Genomic DNA, 21,154 nt, shown 5'->3' with positions numbered 1-21,154 from the left:
TGTACTTAAGCCTGGGTGGGACCCAATGGGTTGTGTTGTTACCAAATTAGATGTAGACTATCAAATGTCTGTATAGACTATCCTGTGATACAGAATCATCAAGGTTGGAAAATACCTTGAAGATCATCTAGGCCAAACATTAACCTAACACTGACAGTTCCCAAATACAACATATACCTCAGAACTATGTCAACCCGACTCTTAAACACCTCCAGGGATGGGGACTCCACCACTGCCCTGGGCAGCCCATTCCAACACCTAACAGTTGCATTCTGGAAAGAAATGCTTCTTAATATCTAGTCTATAACCTTCCCTGGTGCAACTTGAGGCCATTTTACCTCTCGTCCTATCACTTGTTACTTGGTTAAAGAGACTCATCCCCAGCTCTCTGCAACCTCCTTTCAGGGAGCTGTAGAGGGCGATGAGGTCTCCCCTCAGCCTCCTCTTCTCCAGACTAAACACCCCCAGTTCCCTCAGCCGCTCCCCATATGACCTGTGCTCCAGACCCTGCACCAGCTCCGTTGCCCTTCTCTGGACACGCTCGAGTCATTCAATGTCCTTTGTGTAGTGAGGGGCCCAAAACTGAACACAGGAATCGAGGGGCGGCCTCAGCAGTGCCGAGTACAGGGGTCAGATCCCTTCCCTGTCCCTGCTGGCCACGCTATTGCTGACACAAGCCAGGATGCCATTGGCCTTCTTGGCCCCCTGGGCACACTGCTGGCTCCTGCTCAGCCGGCTGTCAATCAACACCCCCAGGTCCCTCTCTGACTGGCAGCTCTCCAGCCACTCCTCCCCAAGCCTGTAGCGCTGCTGGGGGTTGTTCTGGCCCAAGTGCAGCCCCCCCGCATTTGGCCTTATTGAAACTACTCCAGTTGGCCTTAGCCCATCACTCCAGCCTGTCATACCTTACTACAGAAGAGTAAAGACCTCTTCCAACAGTGTAACTGAGCCTGTAATGGAGTACGTATCACTTTAAGGTGGTATACTGATGTTCCGTGACTTTTTGGAGGAAGGATGCTAAACTCAACCACACGTTTTTACCTAATGTTACTTAGTCCTTTTCACAACATGTGGTAAATATAATATTCTCACCAAATTCCAGTTACTTCTGCTTTCCTAAAACCTGTTGGCCTTCAAACTGGATACACACCCCTTCACCTGCTTCTGCAGACTGCTGGTTACAGCACTGCTCTGCACAGCTGAAAAGCTGCCACAGTTCATCTCAACAAGAACTACTATTGGAAGCTATGAAAACCTCCGTGTAGCATACAGTGTGCTTATGTGTCTAAAACTGTGTAGTCCTTTAGAATAGATGGACTTGTAAAGACTCAATCCCACCAATGTGGCTCCTGAGTGATCAAATTTCCTGATATTCTGAGAGCACTCTTCACACTGGAACCTTAACGTAAGAAGCTGACACACCTTCTTTAAAAAACACAAATAAACATCTACCTTATCAAGAGAATATTTGCACACTGCCTTGTCCTTACTCTGAACACTTTTGATGTTTAGAGAAGGAGCACATAGGTTAAATCATCACAGTGTCCCAAAAGACACACCATGTCTAGATCTGAAACATCACATAAAACAGGACCATTCTAAATTACACTTAATGTGCTGTCTAGTTCAGTGGCCTGTTTCCAACAGTGGCTGTAAGCAACCACCTACAGGAAGCAAAAACTGAGTACATATGGCAGCTCTCCAGTGCCCTCTCAGTCCCCCCCGCTATTCCCAGCCCAGGGTACTTACTCTAGCCAGCTGCTATACCTCTGTCTTGAGAAGCCCTTGGGGATTTCTCTTCCATGACTCACCCAGCTTTGCCCAGGAATCCACTAACTTTCAGCATCCCTTGTAAACGAAAACCACAGGTCTCCTACTCATGGTAAGTCACTACTCAATGCCTTTCTCGATATTTTTAAACAACCTCCAATAGCTTTATCTGAAGTTCTTATGCTGGAAGAATACAATCCTGATCTCTTTCTCCTTTCCCTGTACTACTCATTATTTTCTAGACCACATTCCCTGAAATTATCTCTTTTCCAGACTGAAGGAAGAGTCCTGCCTGGCCTATGCCACTGCTCCTTGTACAGATTTCTTGCACAGCCATTCACAATTTGAGTACCTTTGCCGCCTCTTTCAAAGCCTTTTCCTTTTCCTGAGATAACAGAACTGCACTCACAACTCATGAAACAAACATGTGATCCACAAATTTATGTAATGGCATAATACTGTTCTTTTGCTTTTCTAATATTTGCTAATTGTTTTTTCTGACAGCTGAATAGGTGATGTTTTCACTAAGTTTTCCATCATAACTCTGCAGCACCTCATTTTACTCATAAATTTTTTTTGCTCCCACGTGCCTCTCTTTACACTTAGTGACTCAACATCATTCACGACCCAGTGATTCATCACTCATACTTTAGGGTCTTTCTGCCACTCTCTTCACAGGCAACTTTCACTCTCATTATCCTAAACAATTCTGTCCCATCACCAAACCATCACTCATTTTCCAGGTCTTTGACAAATATACTCAATAGCAGAGGTCTATGAGCAGATCTCTGTGGAAAGCCACTGGTGATTCTCATCCACTGATCATTTCCTCCTACACCTATTTTCCTAATTTTTTACCTGGTTAATTGCCCATGACAGGACCTATCCTCTTATATGCAACACAGCTTTGTTGTGAACCTGTTAATACAGTAATATAACAACACCCTTCAGATTACTGCCATGGCATTATATTTACCACTGCACAATACCTAAGACATCACACCTCATCTTACCTCTGTAGGCGATTTTCCTCCCACGGTGTGCTTGTTTTACTTCTTTGGGTCTCTGGACTATTTTCATTTTTCATCTTTTTAAAGCTAAATAAAAGTAGAGATATTTTATTTTTTTTTTTTAGACCCATAGTGTAAGATCACATGTCGTCTCCCTTGACCTCTTAAAAATTAATTTTAAAGGCATACAAACATCACAGACACCCACCCTGGCATACAGTTATTTGCCTGCTATGTGAAAGAGGGGAAACAGCTGCTATGTTGACGAATGTCTCCTAGAAAGAGAGACTGGAAGGGGAATAAAAAAAAAAAAAAAGAAGACCCAAAAATCAGCTCTACAAGCTCATCACTATGGTGGCACTGAGTCATAAAAAAAGGTCAATTTTGCCTCAGAATAAACGAGAAGCGATGCTTAGGCAAAAAGTCTAACAATAGGGCAAATCTACAAATTTCTCTTACAGACTTCCACAATGTGCAGTTAACAGATGATTGAACCAGAGGTTTTATCTGCTTTTCTGCTTTTTAGTCTACATAGCTCTTGATGGAATTTCAATTGATTTACATAAACACCTCTTCAACATTTTTGAATTTTTGGCATAGGTAGTGCCTGGTAGCTAAATGCTCCAGTATTTAACTATGGCACAAACAATTATTTCATTTTATTCCAAAACTTCCATCTGGTTCAAAACCTCCACCCTGTGTTCCTCTTTAGTTCTGTGCTTATATAAAGAAAAAAACAAGCCCTATGAATGATGGTTCCCTAATCACAAACTCCACCCCATGTTTTTTGTAATACATTTTTAACAACTGTCTCATCTCTCTCCAAGTGAAAGAATTACAAACTATTTAATCTCTCTCTGATTATCCTTCTATTTCTCTACCATTTTTCCAGATCTACAGTACCTTCTTTAAGATGGAAACAACAAAGGCAGAGGTGGTAACTATTCAAAACATGACAGACACAGGTTCATAGAGTAGCATATTCTTCTCATTCCTTCCCCAGTAACTCCTTACGGGGTTTTTTTTGCTAGACACTGAGCATAAATCAGACAATGTGAAAGAGCTGTCTTCACTGACTGAGGCAAGGTAAAGTATCAGGACAGTCAAGATAGTCACCTGGCTTAAGAAATAGTGCTGTAACCAGTCTCCCACTGCATCTATGGGAGACAGGGGGAAAATCAGCAGGATGCTCCAATTCTTCCTTTATTCCTAACATTCTCAACGTCAGGTTTTACAACTTCCAACCCATTAATCCTTCTAGATAGCCTGATCACTGCCACTCCTAGTGCTGCAAGGTGGCTTCCAGCTGAAGCATGCTTTTTCACCGATCCTCTTGCCAATGGCTAATCATGCTTTTCCTGCATCATCATCTCTAGAGCTCATTTTCTATATGAACAAGCAGTTTACCTGATACAGAACTAGATAGTGACATTGATTTCCACTAAACTCTTCAAGAAGTATTATTGACAGCAACCCATTGCAACATATCTTCCCAAAGAGCAACTTAAGCAGCTGAAAAAAAAAAAAGCTTTACAGATGCTCACAAATAGGAAGATATAAGCCAGAGTTCTTTGCCCAGAGCAGGAGGTGACAAACTCAGCTTTATGAAGGAATCCTGGCTACTTAAGTCACTAATCCACTTGTAATCTCAGCCTTTGGTTAATACAGGCCACTGAGTTAATAATTTAATTCTCCCATAAGTGAAAAAAAAAAAGCAAAGCTACAGTAAGTCAGCAGGAAAAGAAATTAAATTACACTTTATCAGATAAATAATTTTCTTAATACTGCACCCACTAATTATTGAGTCATATGTGCAACAGTCTATTCTCAGGCTAAATTACTACAGAATAATCAACTCAGGCAAATAGATTTCAGTTCTGTATTGCAAAAAACAATTGGATTTGCAGAGCATAAACTACTGAACAATATTCAGACTGAAGCTGGCCTTAAAAAAAAATTTAATAGTGTTCTCAAATCTTAAAAAAAGAGAGAGAGAAATTATCGTGGGAGGTGACTGCAATGCATTAGATTCCTAGGTCATTGTTCATTCAAAGCAGACACACACTTTACAGCTAGAGAATTAGAGCATGGCAGTTCTTCAGATACTAGTATTACCTCCAGGAATGCAGTTTTAAAAAGGACTAAGTTCATTCAAAGTATCTGCAAAGGTTAGGATCTGAATTGCACATGAGATTACTGTTGTTGAGGGGTTTTATGGTTTACCTTGAATTTATAGCACTTATGCAGAAGTGACCAACTATGTATCTCAACAGTGAATGAGATGTTAAACTACAAAAATTCAGTTTGTAACAGCTACTGAAAGATGCTTTGCAAGCATGACTGACAATTAATATGAGAATCACACAGGATGGAGTAAACTACCAAACTGTAAATGCTTCACATGTCCAGGGCAGAGACACACGGGACTTCACAGGACTATCCTGATCAGTGCCATTTGGGTCATTATCTGTTTTTTTCCTATTTAAAACTGAAACTGCCTTCCCATCAATTTGTCCTAATTCATGGGTTTGCAAACTGTGTCACCTGGAACCCCTGTTCCAGGTTCACCAGAAGATCAGGGTTTGTTAAAACAAATTACTAGCAATACTCTCTGACCTTTGTCAGCAGAAGATCAGATGGACCTGAACTCAAGGGCAGGATAAACTATTAGCAATTATTTCCAAATGTGTTCCTCTACCCAATGCAATACACAATCTCTTAAAAGCTGGAAGGGAACTGCTGATCTACATACCTTTTCACAGGGGAAGGTGCAATAATTTTGGTAGTTCCTTCATTTTCCCCATTTGTTGTAATCTGGCTCATGTTCTTAGATCCTGTAAAAAAACCCACAAAAACAGAACAGTCCTGTAGCATACACACTTGCACACCTATTCAGCATAATCATCTACTGAACACAGTGCAGCATGAGATATAAAACGATACACAAGATATCTGATGCATGCTCTACTTGCTAAGGGTGTGTAAGTATCACACTTTTTTTTTATTTCTAGTTATACCACATCACAAGAAAGTTTAATATGGGGGGTCATTCACTACTCTTTCATGAGACAGAGGAGTTTGAAGTTGTTGTTCTCAAAAGGATGCTATGCCATTGCCACCAGAAGGGAATCCCTGCTTAGTCACCAATAAGAAGAAAGTTGTGAGGAAAATACAGACAATGAAGAAGTTTGGGAATCTCCAATAAATAAGTATGGCCTCTAAAACAGTTCTTAGATTAAATGGTAAAGCAAGATGAACATGTTTGTTCTAAGAAACCATTTTAAACTGATGTAGCAATACAGTGCAACACAACACTAATATTTCCTAAGGAAAATAATAACTGTGAATCAATGAATTAGAAAACTAATAATGTAAACAGAGGGAGACACTAAAGAGTAATACTCTGACAGAAACATCTAAGCATCAGTTTCAGTGAGTCAGAAATCTTTGGCCAGTATTTGGAAGTTATCTGACTAGCTTCCAAGTTTGTAACCAAAGCCCAAAGCACCTGAGCTGTGAAAGGGAACGTGAAGAAACAGCAGGAACATGCATTCTTCCCTCTTTTTGAGCCCCCATATAACAGGCTTCAAAGAAACCAATCTGTGTATTTGTGATTTAGGAGCACTGAGGGACAAAGGAATCTAGACATTTCATAGTGGGCTAATGTCAAAGTGGCGTAAGACTATGCTCTACAGATGTACACAGCTCAGAATCTAGAACAAAAAAAAACCTGTTCTGTTCAACTTGGTATGTAGTAGTAGATTAAACTTATCAAAACAGGTTTGTTCCTACTGCTGCTGATTTTAGTTTCTATGCTGTGATGTTAATATTAATCTGTAATTTTTCTTCAGTTCACACATTCTCCTTTCACCTAACTGGCAATTTCAGTCATTTCTTACAAAACTCTACCACCTCCAGAAGTAGATGTTAAGTAAAACAACAGAGCAACATCATTGATGAGGTACATCAGCTCTGGACAGGATTCTGTGCATGTTCCTTGAAGGTAATGCAATAGATTGACTGAAGCCTGTAAGACTGCTAACAAGGAAATAATGTGTCCTCTGGGTGAAAGCAACAGCACCATAGTGTTGTTAATGTAGTGGTACAGACCCAAAGCCTTTTTGTTTGACTACAATGAAAATGATATGTCTTAAATTAAGCTGCGGTGAGATTTTGCATTATAAGCTTTTTCCAAAATCTCAGAGAAGGAATTTCTCCATGACCTCCCTCAACTTTCCTCATCCCCCTCTGACATATAAAATCCCTGAACTCTCCTCTACTTCAACAAAAATATTTAAGATATCCTAAGGCATCTTGTCTGGTCATCAACTGCCATCAATTACCACTTTTACTGATGTAGTTTAGTCCTTCCCCTATTAAGTTTTTCAGACTAGTGCCTGTCAGGGGAAGGGAGCAGCCTGTGTCCTGTCTTGCACAGTACTCGCTCCTTCAAAGCACTTTTTGTTGTTTATGCAAGTATAAGCACTAGGAAGAATTTGGAATATTCTGAAGAACAAATGCTGAATGGGCACAGATTCACAGACAGAAAGGAAAGTAAAATTTTGGCATTCTGAATGAATCCTCTATTTTATACAATGAGAGACCACCAACTCTCCAGACTCTCTGAAACACTCCACATCTGTCCATCTTCTGTTTTCAATAATGTAGCAATAGCTACACTGCCACTATGACCTGCCTGGTAAAAAGACAGAATTATTGAATGAAAAACTAAGAAGAATTAATATTGATGAGAAAATGATCAAAAAAAGAATCACCAATCTTCATTAAGGCCATAAAAGACTGCTATAAAAATTCTTCCTCTCATCTCTAAAAAGAGATGGATGCCTACAGCCAAAAATCACAAATAAATAAGAACATGAATAAGAACAGGAAGCAGAAACTTCCCACCTTTAAGGAAAGTAGTGGTAGCAAAATGAAAATGGAGTAGGTCAAAATGTTAAACTACGAAGATATCTCAGGGTTTCTGACCATATTTTTTCTGCATGCAGATATATTTAGTTTAACTTTCCTAGGTCAAATATGTAAGATAAAACAACCCATTATAATAACTTGGCCCACTGAAGCATTGAAAACAGCAAAGATACGACTTTTTCAAACAAAAATAATTGCAGTACTTCATATATTACTGTATAAGTGAGGTAGCTTCCAATTAAGCCCCTCAGAGTGCTCATAACTTGATGGAGCAGTAACAATCATGCTCCAAAACATGTCATAGCTATGAAACAACTGCCAGAAAAACAGCCAAGGGTCAAGTGCTACAAAAGTAACAGCCACCTCCAGAACTAATCCTTTGCCATATTGGCAACAGCCTTACCGTTCTGCTGACACACAGTAGTCTCTGGGTGTCACGTGATGGGGGGTTATGAGATGTAAAGTCAGCCCACCTAAGCGCAGAAAGTCTGTGGTGCCTTTGCAACTTCTTCAGCACCCTGCATGAAGGCCGGTAGGTGCTGCAGAAGTGGGGCACCTCAGTTTTTGGAGCAGCCAGTACTAGTAAATCCTTAAAAAGAAGCAGCTCCTTCCCACTGTTGAATTCCCTGGTTATCACTCTGCAAGTACTTAGTTAAGGGAAAACCAAAGAAAAGACAACGTACCGGGGTGACTATCACACACAGGCAGAATCTACCCAGAAATACAAAACAGGTTCCTACTGAAACAAGACCTCATATTACCTGTGTTTGATTCCACTGCCACCCATGAGGACCTTTGCTTTGCTTTTTAATTAAAAAGCTCTTGCTGTACAACTCTTTTGGACAAATAACTAGATTAATGAGGAGCTTTCTATCCACACTTACAGAAACTGTAATAATTGTCTTTAAGTATGTTTACCTCATGTACCTTTTACAAATGTTCTACTAACATACACCTCAGTATGATACAGTATCCCTAATATAAAAGAATAGACTACAGAAAAACTGTGCAATAACTTAACTGTATCACTGTTTCTTGCATGCCAAGGTAACAGGCCTCAAAAAAATACCTTAGATAGCCAGAAATCTTGAACATCTCACTTGTAGCAGGTCTTCCTGGCTGTTTATCTTTGGTCAGATAAGTTACTGTCAGCATTCACTGCACTGAACTCTTCCAGTAAGGTGAATGCACATACTTTGATTCCCTTTTACAGCCACCTTGATGATGACTTGTGCATTCAGTTTAAATATCACAGAATCACAGAACTGTCTAGGTTGGAAAAGACACTGAAGATCATCCAGTCCAATCATCAGCCCAACATTAACAGTTCCCAACTACACCACATCCCTCAGTGCTAAGTCAACCCAACTCTTAAATACCTCCAGGATGGACTCCACCACTTCGCTGGACAGCCCATTCCAACACCTAACAACCCCTTCTGGAAAGAAATGCTGCCTAATATCTAGTCTAAACCTTCCCTGGAACAACTTGAGGCCATTCCCTCTTGTCCTATTGCTTACTATTTGGTTAAAGAGGCTCATCCCCAGTTCTTTGCACCCTCCTTTCAGGGAGCTGTAGAGGGCAATGAGGTCTCCCCTCAGCCTCCTCTTCTCCAGACTAAACACCCCCAGTTCCCTCAGCCGCTCCTCGTACGACCTGTGCTCCAGACCCTGCACCAGCTTCGTTGTCCTTCTCTAGACACGCTTGAGTAAATGTCCAAAACCTCAGGAGCCTGGCATGCTAATTAGCTTATTGTGTCTGTTTCTTATCAACTAAAGCCATTTCACTGATATTTTCTGGAAGTAGTGTTGGCATTTATATGTACTGAGAGCAGAAGATAGCGTGATCAAAAGGAACACATTCAGTAAGAGCTCATGCTTTGCACTGTGTGTTACTAAGAGTCAATAAAAATGAATTGACTTCCATATGTCTGCACTACCACAGCCTACTCTGTGACAATGTTTATTTTCCAAACTAGTTTCCCAAACCTGTAGCCTCAAGGGTTTATGCATCTCGCACCACATGCATGACCACAGAAGCGGTCACAAACCTGGCATTTAGAAAAAACTTTCAAGTGTAAAGCAAAAAGTAAACAAATAACTAAATACATAAAATTACCCCAAGATTCATTTTCTAAAATTTAACATTCAAATCCAATCTCACAACTTTCTGGGAAAAGATTCGTGGCTTTGAACGCACTAGACCAACAGTTACAGCTATCATGACTGAGGTTGGTAAGGCAGAGTAATGATAGGTGTGGGTGGTAATATGTAAATTAGTCAGGGCAGGGACTGTGACTGCCAGTGGTTGCTTAGGGACTACTATAATACAGACAGTACTGTAATTTTAATACTCACTCCCTATTCTCTACCTGGCTTTTATATCAGAATGCCAGCACTTACTTTACACTAGTTTATGCAACTGCCCAGCAAGTAAGGGAGAGTCACATCAAATCCCAAGCTAACAAACAATAGCAAACCCTAAGCAATGTGTTTTTCACTACTGAATTAAACTCAGACCCACAGCAACAGCCACATCAGTGTTTGTCTAGGGAGGACACTTCCAGGAACCTTTTCACGTGCAGCATCCAGACAAAAGAATAATGAATTCTTTCACCCTACTCGGTGCTGTGAAAGCTGAACATTACCAGTCTTGCCCTGAGAGGGCAGAACAGAATAATGAAAGATCCTGTTCCACCTCTGAGTTTATGATTTGCAACCAGAACTAAATGCAACTGTTATTCTCTCTCAGCTGAAAGGAAACAGGGAGAATAAGCAAACAAAACAAGCTACCAATATCTCACATACAAGACAGTACAGAACAAAACAAAAAAAGCCTTCTGCAACTTGAATGCCAACCTTAACATACAGACACACACACACAAAAAAGCACTAATATAAGAATCCTTGTCTGATTTTTTCCATTAACCCTAGAACCACTGAGATACTAAGCAAGTAACAAAAGGGAGGTTACTGCATTTTAAATCACTGTACTCTGGATTCTAGGAAAATAATCTGCCACACTAAAGCCAAACTGTCTGCACTGCCTATCCTATCAGGGTAATCAGTCAATGGAGCAGCTTTTACACAAGGAAGCTAGCTTCTCTCTGTCCACAGTATCATCTCCTTCAATCCCTCTCTGAAAGCACAAATATTTTTATTGAAAACATAAAAGTAAATATTTTTTCTATAATTGTCTTGGTACTTACTCCAACTCTTAACTCAGAGTTCACCAAGTGGCTGCAGTCCTAAGGACTTTAGCATACTTTAATGTACCAATGCATCAAAGAAACATTATTAGTCACTCTGCTCTGTGAAAGATAGCTAACCTCTACCTTCAAGTGACAGAAAAAAAAAACCATAAAAAACACATACTATATAACTGCTTATAATACCAGAACACCTATACAAAAAGAAGGAACAACAGAAAACATTTTAATGAGATGCCAGAGGTTAGAGACTTTAGCACTTCACCCACACTTCTATGATGGAGGCAATGCAAACTGCATATGCTACAGCCATGCATTTGTAGCTACTGGTTCATCTAACTGCCCCCAAAACCACTGCTGTGGCTGGTCCCATAAAAACAAAATCAGAATGGCTAATTGAACTGGCTGCAGAAAGGAAGCCTTTCATGCACTTAATTTTGCAATCTTGAGAAAAGGAAAAAAAGTACAGAAGCAGGTGTGGAAAGATGCTGAACTCTGAGAAGATGGAAGTAAGTCACTGCGTAAAAACTATTTGTTGTTACCTGGTTTTGTGCTTTGCAAGAATAAATGGAGCTCTGATTTTCATTCCTAAAAGATGAATTATAAACCATGTCCACCTGGATCCTAATTTAAGTGGCATCTGGCAGGAAACACCTTAGGAATTATGTAATACATGCAAACTAAAATCACCCTGTTTAAAATATTGAACAAGGCATGTTTGATCTTATTATACCATACCAGAAGCACAAAATCAAAAACAAAGGACTAGCCATCAATGATAACCTTTGGCATAATCTCATTATGAAAAAGGAATATTTATTTTAAGAAGAATGTCTTATTATTCTCTCAAACATTTCAGTCAGGGACAGTTTTAAGTAACTCATAAAACTGTTTACACCACCATGCTCATTTCCAAGATAAAAATTATTCTATAAAAATAAAATCTACATTGGGTTAGTATTTTTAAACAAGTGATGCTGGTTTACATATCAAACAGGCTTGATTTATTGTGCAAAATGGACTTTGCTACATCCAAGAACCAGTTTAGTTGAAAAGGGGTGGATTTAACCTTGTGACATGCAACAGACTGTCACATAGTGTCTGAGGGAGAAGTAGTCTTAGTCTGCCTGCAGCATCAGAAAGTCTCCTTAAATGAAGAAAAAGTACAGGATGTTTACCACTCTGAATACCCAAATACAAAATCAAAACATAGAGTAAAAATATGCTCATTTGTAGGGAAAGATGAAACTTGAATGACATAGCTCTCTTCCATAGCCCATATTTTAAGTGGGAAACAAAACAAATTCACTTAGATTAAGTCATTTGAGATAATACACCCGCCCCAGTGAAAAAATACTGCACGTTTGGAACATGTAGGTAATCAATTAAATTGAATTAAAAGCAAAACAACCCAGATGGGTGATACAGATTACACAAACACATATGAGTAAGATGGTGAAGAAGCCTTTTGTTTTAAAGTAAAACAAAATATTTAAATCCATCAAAACAACAAACACACATTGTGCAGAGAATTCTGCATCATGTTACATCAGCATGGCAGGCCACAGGAAGGTTTCAGTTTTTCTCACAATTTCAGCCAAAAAGACCAAAAAAAAAAAGCACAACACACACAACCTTGCAGCAATATAGACTGACTTTCACTGTCTGTGCTAAGCCAAATATTATCTTCAACTAAGGGCTAAGTTTCAGCTGACAACTTTACCTCTGAATAGCCACACAATCTTCTGCACAACTGAGTTTGAAATAATGAGGTGGGAAATGCTGTTCATCTTGAACTACCACCCTACAAATAGGACAGCCCAGCTGAACAAAAGTCTAAGTCACCAGGTTCAGGAGTAAACAGCTTTTTGTCCTCTTAGGCCCCCACTGACAATGCAGACACAACAGAAAGATAAGATACCATAGTCAGAAAGCAAAGCAATCCTTCTCTTTTTATGCTTAACTAAATAATAAAAAATTCAAAAAAAAAATGTTGTAAACTGCTTGTATTTTCCAAGGGCAATACTTCTAATTATACTACACTTGAAGATGCTACAGCTAAAACGCAGAACACACCAGCGTTGTTTTGGAGTCAAAAGATGGCATCCAGAATAAACATGTGAGGTTTCCAGGTGTACATACCTGCTCTCTTTTTAAAAATGGTGACTCTTAAAAGTTTACAGTGCCATAATAAGCCATGATGAAGACAAATCTTGCTTCTATTTTGAAGTTCAGACAAGTTTTTTTCTCATACTGCTAACACACATACATACTGACTCTAATCCATGCATGAATTTGTCTGAAATCTGCATGACTGCTGTCCCAGATGAAGCTAAAAATACATGCATAATCACTGTAAAGCTGGATCTTGACATTATTAGAAAAGCTTTCTGTCTCTATTACTAAATTTCAGGAAACATCCATTATTCAGGGAATGACTTCTGTGATCTGTGCTTAATCTTATACTTTTCCTCTAGCACCTGTAAAAACTTCCAACCTCCCCTGACATCTTTAGCATACAAAACAGAATTACAGCTCACACATCTGAAGCAAGTTAAAACTGCAGAGAGCATTGCACTAACTTCTGTTCCACTTAATATTAAAATAAAGGGATACTGTCCTTGAACTGGAAAAAGAATGTACAATAGAGAATCCTTGAGTCAAGCAGCTGAAACAATGGGATACCAACCAAGACACACAGGTATAAAATTCTTTAGCGAGAGACATGACTCCTGAAAAAAAAAGCATGTTCTCACTGCCTGTTTTCAAACTTCCCTTTCATACTTTATGTTAGATCTACAAACATGGGGTTGTATCATGTTTGATCCACACCATCTCTTTTACATTTATCCACAAAGTGGGAGTTTTTTGATCCAGTTAAGGTTAGGTATAAATACTGACCTAAGGTAAAAGAGAAAATCCATTCTGAGAGATCCTTGAGGACACTGGAGCAGCTCTGAGTCACCTCGTAAAAACAAGACGAACCAAAGACAACCTGTCTCCATAGGCCCAGTAGAGAAGAACTTACCAGTCTGTTGTGTCCTTTTGGGGTAAGTCTTACTGCGACTTCTTTCAATGCACTGGTCAGGCCGTGGGAGCTGCACAGAAGGGTCTCTGGTCATTTGCAAAGATGTCCTGCCACTTGAAAATGCAACCAAATCATGGGAAAATATTTGCAAAAATTATCAAAGAAAGAGAGGATCTTTAGACTGAAAAAAATGCATGGGGTTTGAGCAGCATGTTTTGTTAGCTATTCAATTCTCATGCCAGCTCTGATTTTTCTGCTGAGTAGCACTAACCTGACTTTTGTTTTGAATCAGTTATTGGCACAATCATCAACAGATTGTGTCAACTTCTTCTATATTCGGCATTTTCAAGAGGAGCTAAGCAACTAAATTAAAATCCTGGTTTATCAGAAATAGGCTAAGAGATATTGTAACCTTCTGTAACCTCAAGTATTCTAACATTTTATTTTCTTAAATAATTTAATTACTTCCTGAACTCTTTCTGTAAGTTTTCATCTCAGGAAAACATATATTTAACATTGTTCAGTTCCAGTCAGTAAGGGGCCACTTCTATGCCATGTGGAATGACAACCCTAAAGGGCATGGAAAATGCTTTGCAATGCAAACTGTAATAAAGTACTCTCACTAGCACTTGATAATAAATCGAACAGATGTCCTGATTCCCGTTTACAGTAAGACTTTTCATTGCACAATTAAGTTATTAAGTTTAAATAATTTTTTAAATGCTCATTTTAATGTTTGTCTCCATATGACTAAGCAGAATATAGTGTACAAAAATGTAAAACAAGTCTCATATTCATATATTATGCTCAGGCTCAGAACTGGCATAGTCATCTCTCCATCAGTAACACCTTCCTTACAGGCCAGATCTTACATCCAAGGGTAACAGACAGTTGACCATGTGATTGACTGAGGACAAGTATAACAAAGCTACTGTTACACACTGCTGTTAGTACCAACCACAGATACTAACTCAAATCCAGGAGTTGCTAGAGATATCGGGCATTTTCTTGTTTTTAGAAAGTCGTCCTAAGAGGCAATGACAAAGAACTTCTAATGATTGTCAGTCTTACTCATTATAATCCATGTATTTATTCAGTTATGGCAGAAATACAGACAGACAGACAAGCCAAAAATAAACCTAAACAAACCTTGTATATTTGCAGGCCGTGGAAAAAACCTCTAGAATTTGCCATTATAGTAAAGAGGGCCCTTTCACCCAGCAGCTTCTGACAGATGAAGAACTATTTTTATCATCACTTGACCAACAGGGAAAATGAAAATGGCAAAAGAAAGGGGCCTGGCTTTCAGATGTGCTTTTGATTTGCTGCTTTCCACTCTCCCTTTCAGGTTCACTGAATGTGCAACTCTAAAGCAATCCTAAAAATCAGACCCTAAATTATTTGGCACTAATGTGGCAGAATTGCATTTAAAACAGTGATCGCCAATTGCCAAATCAAGTGCCTTACTTGACAAAGATCCTGTCATTTCAACAGACTTAAAAGTATAAAATCTCAAGAAAATTCAGTAACAACTACTGGGTTTCTGATGTTTTACAGTTTTAACTACATGCTATATTCTGCTAGTCCTTTGTGGCACAGCACCTAGAGGGTCTTAAACCTACTCTCCCTGACACATCTTCCTCTGTATCACAGTATTAACTGCCCTTCATGTCACACTGTCAACTTGGTTAACTCAGGCTAAAATTGAGACTAAGTGCTTCCTATACACCTGTAGTCTGAAGTTTACTGCAACTTTCAAGGCTTGCAGCCTTGAATGGTTAGCCAATTTTGCCAGCTTTTACAGTCCAAAAAGATACCTCCATCTTCCTTATCTGCCCTAATCTTTATTCTTGAATCAACAGCACTGCACTAGTAGTACTGCTACAGGATTAGACATAATCATTCAGATTGAGAGCCCTTACCATAGCTCAGCTGCAACTGTAAAGAAGGGCATCAAAGTTACAGACTTTATACATTTCTTTGCACCAGCCATTTCCTAATTCCCAGAAGAAAGGCGGCAGCCAACATGCCTCCTTGTTTTGGTATTCCCCAGTTGTCAGGAAAAACCCTTTAGGACATGAACATAATTTCAGGATTTAGAAGGAGATTTTGACTCCTTATGAGAACGCTGCCAAGGCTGCTCTCACTTTCACCACGGGCTACAGCAGGCCCTATCCAACTCTGGGGATCTGGAGAATGAGAAGTAACTCACATTTGTCCCAAAACTGCCAGACTCGAAGGTGGAGTCTGTTAAAATGGCCCTGATTCATGTTTTGTCAGCAGAACGGCTCTGAGTCATAGTCTGGGTGGGGTTTTTCTTTCATTGGAAAAAGGAGGAGAAAAGAGGGAATGAGGAAGGAATTAATGGAAGTTTAAACAATGAAATAAATTCACCTGTACCGATGTTTATAACCTATGGATCCAAACTTGCTGAATTTTCTTGATAGAGAGTTTGATTCATTCTCTGGCACTCTATGTAGTTTGAAAAATAAAACAACAGAGTAAGTTCTCAATTGTAAGGTCTCAATTACAGTCTCCTTCCTAAGAAAAGAGAAATACAAACTTCAAGTTCAAAAAAAAGTTTTTTCTGCTAGTTCCTCTTCAGCTCTACTTCCAAGCAGACTCTTACAGGGTTGAGAGCTCCACAAAGCCGCATGGTAATGTTCTCCTCTTTTGACTACACACCTTTCAGGATCTACTGTAAACTGCTGGCAACAGCAGCCTTTCACTTAATATTTCAGAGGAGCAGGCAAAAACATCATGCCATAGTAATGACGGTGCAGGAGGGATTCTGAGCTTACTCATTGACAGCACTGCTAGAGCCAGCCCCAAGCATGCCATCAACCAGTTCCTAGCTAGATACCTTTGCACCCTTGCACATTCCTGTTAGTGTTTTTGTAACAATGGTCTGAGATGTGTAATATTGGGTAACATTTTATACACTTCAAAAAGTAAAGAAAACATTATGAAAATTCAATTATCTTTCTATCAAAAAAACAAAATTTCTGTGAATTGTAGGAAATAGCAATGTCTGAAACCCAAAGGCCTCACTCAAGTCAATGCTGCTACAGAAAATTTGACTGTTAAATACATAAAATCTATATGGCAGCTTAAATCCTGCCATATACATTTGTGGATACTTCTGTTAAAGCCTACTTTATGTAACCTGACACACTGTTTCGGAAAGAATTCTAAGACAAAAGAAACCACCACACCACCCAATTTTAGAATTAATGTTTCACATCACTGTAAGAGAAGGGAAGTCATCAACTTCTGAGAGCATTCTATAACCAAAAGCAAAAATGTGTTTCCAGACAGCAAGCCTGTTACACCACTCTAGGCATAACAATTCTGCCTCCTTTTGGTAACACATCTGCATCACTCACCTGAAAAACGTATGATGTTCTACACAGCATTTCCAGAGATGTTTGCATGTGATCTTGTTACGTGCTTCAAAAAAGAAGGAAGTTTCATTGCACTGAAAACAAAACAAATCAATATTGTTATGAGAGACTCTGCCAGTGGAGTCTCCATTTACCACCATAAGAACCTACCACCTCATATTGATTCTATGATATCAATGCACATAAGAAAAGATATCGATATGAAGAAAAACAGGTTCTATAATTCTGTACAATTCTTCATTTAAAAGAGTTTTTCTTTTCGATTTCTCATTGTCTGAAAATATCAATTTAAAGAATCAATTCTTTACATACAGAAAAACAGAAAAGGAAGGAGATTACTGCAACATTTCTGTTCCTTCATTCTTGTTTGTAGGTATCAGCTTTGTTCCTAATGAAAAAGCACGAAGTTTTTTTCAAAGAGTATGTTTCTGATGTTTTCTGAAACTGTACCTCAGGTATCAAGCAGAACTATAGTCCAATGCTATGTTTAACAGTATACAAAAAGGCAAGAATAAGGGAAAGAAAGGAATTCAAGATTTGTGATAAACTAATATGAAGCAACAAGGCAAGAGAAAAAAATGCCTAAAACATACATGTAGAGAAGAATGAAGGTAAGACTTGAAATAAAGAAGATACGAGGAAGGAAATGTTTTTTAAAAAATAGCTAACTTCAGAATAATTCAAAATACTAGGAAAAAGGACAAAGGTAAAAACCATAACATTCACCTTAAAATCTCTTAAAGAAGACAACAACTGGCATTCAATACAGCAGACATAAGAAAAAGGCAGGGAGAGATGACAGAAGTCAGACATACACGAACTATAAAATAGATCTAACAGACAAGAAGAAGCAACAGCTGCATCACACTGTCTCCAACAAGATAAACATTCAAATATGTTGACATAAAATACACGTCCATATACCTGTCACTCAGTATATTTAAGTGCTCGGTTTTGTATTTGTGATTTGCGTGGTGCAATACCATCTGTTATAAAACTGAGTCCTAAAACTATTTCTCCTACATGTAAATTACAAAGGGATTCATACCACTTTAAGCAGCCAATTTTAGGAAATGGATGCCCTTGTGTTAGTTATACTTCTGCAGTGCCACGCATACGCAGGTAAAATTCTAGCAGGTTTCCCCCACTCTTCATTTAATAAGGTGTGGTGACCTACAAGCACCTTGCAAACTGTGAAATAAATCAGTATGTTCTCTAGAATTCAAAATTTCACCTCTAACAAAACCCAATTATATCTCTATTAATGGCTGTCAGGCAGCCTCACAAAATCACAAATTATGTGCTCAAGAGCCTTTCCTCCACCTTGAAACAAGTAACAGTAAAAAGGACAGAACTTTATACCTGTGGTTAGAATAATTGAGGTTTCATTCCCTGACAAAGACAAAACAAAACAAACCCAAAACAAAGCCAACAACAACAAAACCAAAACAAATTGGAGATACACAGATGAGCTTATTTCCTCCCATGGATCATTTTAGTTAGTTTAATGGTTGTCTGGATCAGCCCCATGGAATACCCAAGAAATGAAAAGCATCCTCTAGTCTTCTCTCAAAAGCACATCTTCCTCTCTAGGGCAAGAAAGAGGAGTAAAGCAAGGCCACTGAGAATGCTGGAGTGGCAAAGCCACTAAGAATGTTGAAAACTAGGATTTATCTGAGATTGCTATGCATAGCATAAAATTATTATATAGTAAATTAGTCCCATAAATATATTCCTACAGTTCCTTAAAATACAAGTTCAGGCGGATAGGGCTCTTCATCTCTCTGTAGGATTTCCAAGAGATTTAACTTTGAGCAAAAATAATTTATAAAAAGTAAAAACAGAAACTTAAAAACTGAAGCTCTTCTAAAACAGGAAAAAAAATCTAATTAACAGGAAAAAGAAGAAAATCAAGCTTCCTGAAGAATCTTGAAGATTGTCAAGGAGAAAAATCTATTTATACTAGAATTTTCAAGAGTTGTTCTTTCTCCTCCGGCAACCACAAACAAGAGTCTACTGACTGAAAGATCTACTGCATTTTCACATTTTTAAAGTTTTAAGGAAGACATGTCAAGGGGTACTTTTCACTTGCCTATTTTGCACATAACAGAAACGTGGCTTCAGATTTTATGATTTAATTTACACTACAATTTCTAGATCAGACTATCATCTGATGTAATTTTATATAAATGTACACAACTACAGTCACAAGTTCACTTTTAAAGAATAGTATCAGATCAGGCCTGTGGTATTGCAAACTTGATGCAATATGATGAGACAGTTTAACTTCCATCAGAAAAACACCCAATGACTAACTTCTAATATACAGGATCTTGCTCTTTCTTCGTTTGTTCCTAAATTTTACTTTTAGGCAAAGAATCCTCTGCTGCACTTAAATGTATTTAATTACATAATCTCAGAGGAGTTTGTGGGTTAGGGGAAGGGTGAGGCAGGGAAATCCAGCACTACTTAAAATAAGGTATTTCTGCCATATCTCATTATTAGTCCAGTTCAAATATCACTGGAACTCAATAAAAGATTCCTATCGAGAAATAGGTTGTACTTGTCCATTTTTTCTTTTTTAATTTAAAGTGAAGTTAAAGTTTTAGAATTTTCCCATAATCAGAAAAAACAGCACGTAACACATGAAAATCAGTAACTAAAAGAGGGACAGTACAGCTCAACTGCCATATGACTGAAACATCTGACTAGCAAATACTACTGATTCTATTATTTGAAGGCATTCTTTTCTAAGGTTGAAGAAAGCTCATCTCAGCTAGTAAGAAAAACAGTTTGATGATTAAATACACACTAAATCCTCTGTACTTAGTATGCAGCAATCAAAGACACTCATGGAAAAGACAGCATAGCCCTATAGAGCCCATTTTTCAACAAGTTATGGAAAGCAGATCTGGAAAATTAAACAACTGCCTAAAATAAGGGGATGGACCAAGAAGCTTTCTGATAACACACTGCATTTGAAGGAAAAGCACATCTATTAAAACTGTTGTCTCAGAACAGATGCTTCAAAGAAGTCAAATAGCATGGTTAAATTTTACTAAAAAGAGAGAAAGCAAGTCCAAAATATTCATCTCCAAGGTCTTTCACCAACACAGAGGAGACAATTCATAATTCTTTTACTGTTTTTCACCTCTTCTACAAAGCATTCAGTAGCTTACTGCAACTAAGTCCAGTATGACACTGCATACGGCACATCCAGGTTTAGGACTTCCTCCATTTACTTTTAAAGAATATTTAAGGTTTGCAAGTGTACTGTGGTTACACTCACAATTTATAAATGCATATATAAAAATTAAGCGGTACTGGAGGCAGCAGATCTTCCAGGTTTAATCTTTCTCCCCTAAGAGAATAAATTGATTTGTGTAAATAAGGCAAAGATGACCTTACCTGTCAACTTTTGTTTCCAATAAAAGGCAACATTTTTAACACCTTGAACAACTGTAATTTCTTACCCGTAGTGAGAGTTAGCTGTTTTTTTTCTGTTTATTTTCATATATCTGAACCAAAAGAAACAAAGACTTACTGTACTTTTACTAATGATTTATAGGAAATAACAATTCCAAGCTCACGCAGTGCTGTTTAGTGCCTCACAAGGTACTCCCTGCTACTCATCCTGCTGCCATCAGAGTGGCCAGTTTATTAAAGAAAGGCATCATAAACCGTGAAGGCTCACTGCTTCCAGAGCAGTCCTGGTCATCTGCACACTCTGAAGATTCCCCCTCTCTCCTCTGAATCAGCTTTGGCCTTTGTCTAGTCTTTCAGGGAGCCAGCTGTGCTCACC

The 21,154-nt window shown here is 38.6% G+C and overlaps 1 protein-coding gene across 4 annotated transcripts in view; it reads right to left on the bottom strand.

Annotated features, from left to right (window-relative positions):
• Positions 1–21,154, bottom strand: part of EPB41L4A (erythrocyte membrane protein band 4.1 like 4A) — a 155,641-nt gene that overhangs the window by 27,979 nt on the left and 106,508 nt on the right. For all 4 annotated transcript variants that reach the window (XM_074931967.1, XM_074931966.1, XM_074931968.1 and 1 more), the window contains 5 exons: positions 17,335–17,426; positions 16,343–16,420; positions 13,949–14,061; positions 5,533–5,614; positions 2,784–2,867 (listed from right to left, as the gene is read on the bottom strand). In XM_074931967.1, coding sequence (XP_074788068.1) covers positions 2,784–2,867; positions 5,533–5,614; positions 13,949–14,061; positions 16,343–16,420; positions 17,335–17,426 — 449 coding nt within the window. The remainder of the gene's footprint in view (positions 1–2,783; positions 2,868–5,532; positions 5,615–13,948; positions 14,062–16,342; positions 16,421–17,334; positions 17,427–21,154) is intronic.

This window comes from Athene noctua, chromosome Z (genome assembly GCF_965140245.1).
Source record: "Athene noctua chromosome Z, bAthNoc1.hap1.1, whole genome shotgun sequence".
Classification (NCBI taxonomy): domain Eukaryota; kingdom Metazoa; phylum Chordata; class Aves; order Strigiformes; family Strigidae; genus Athene; species Athene noctua.
The sequence above is the reverse complement of the archived record's forward strand: the minus strand, read 5'-3'. Positions and strand labels throughout refer to the sequence as shown.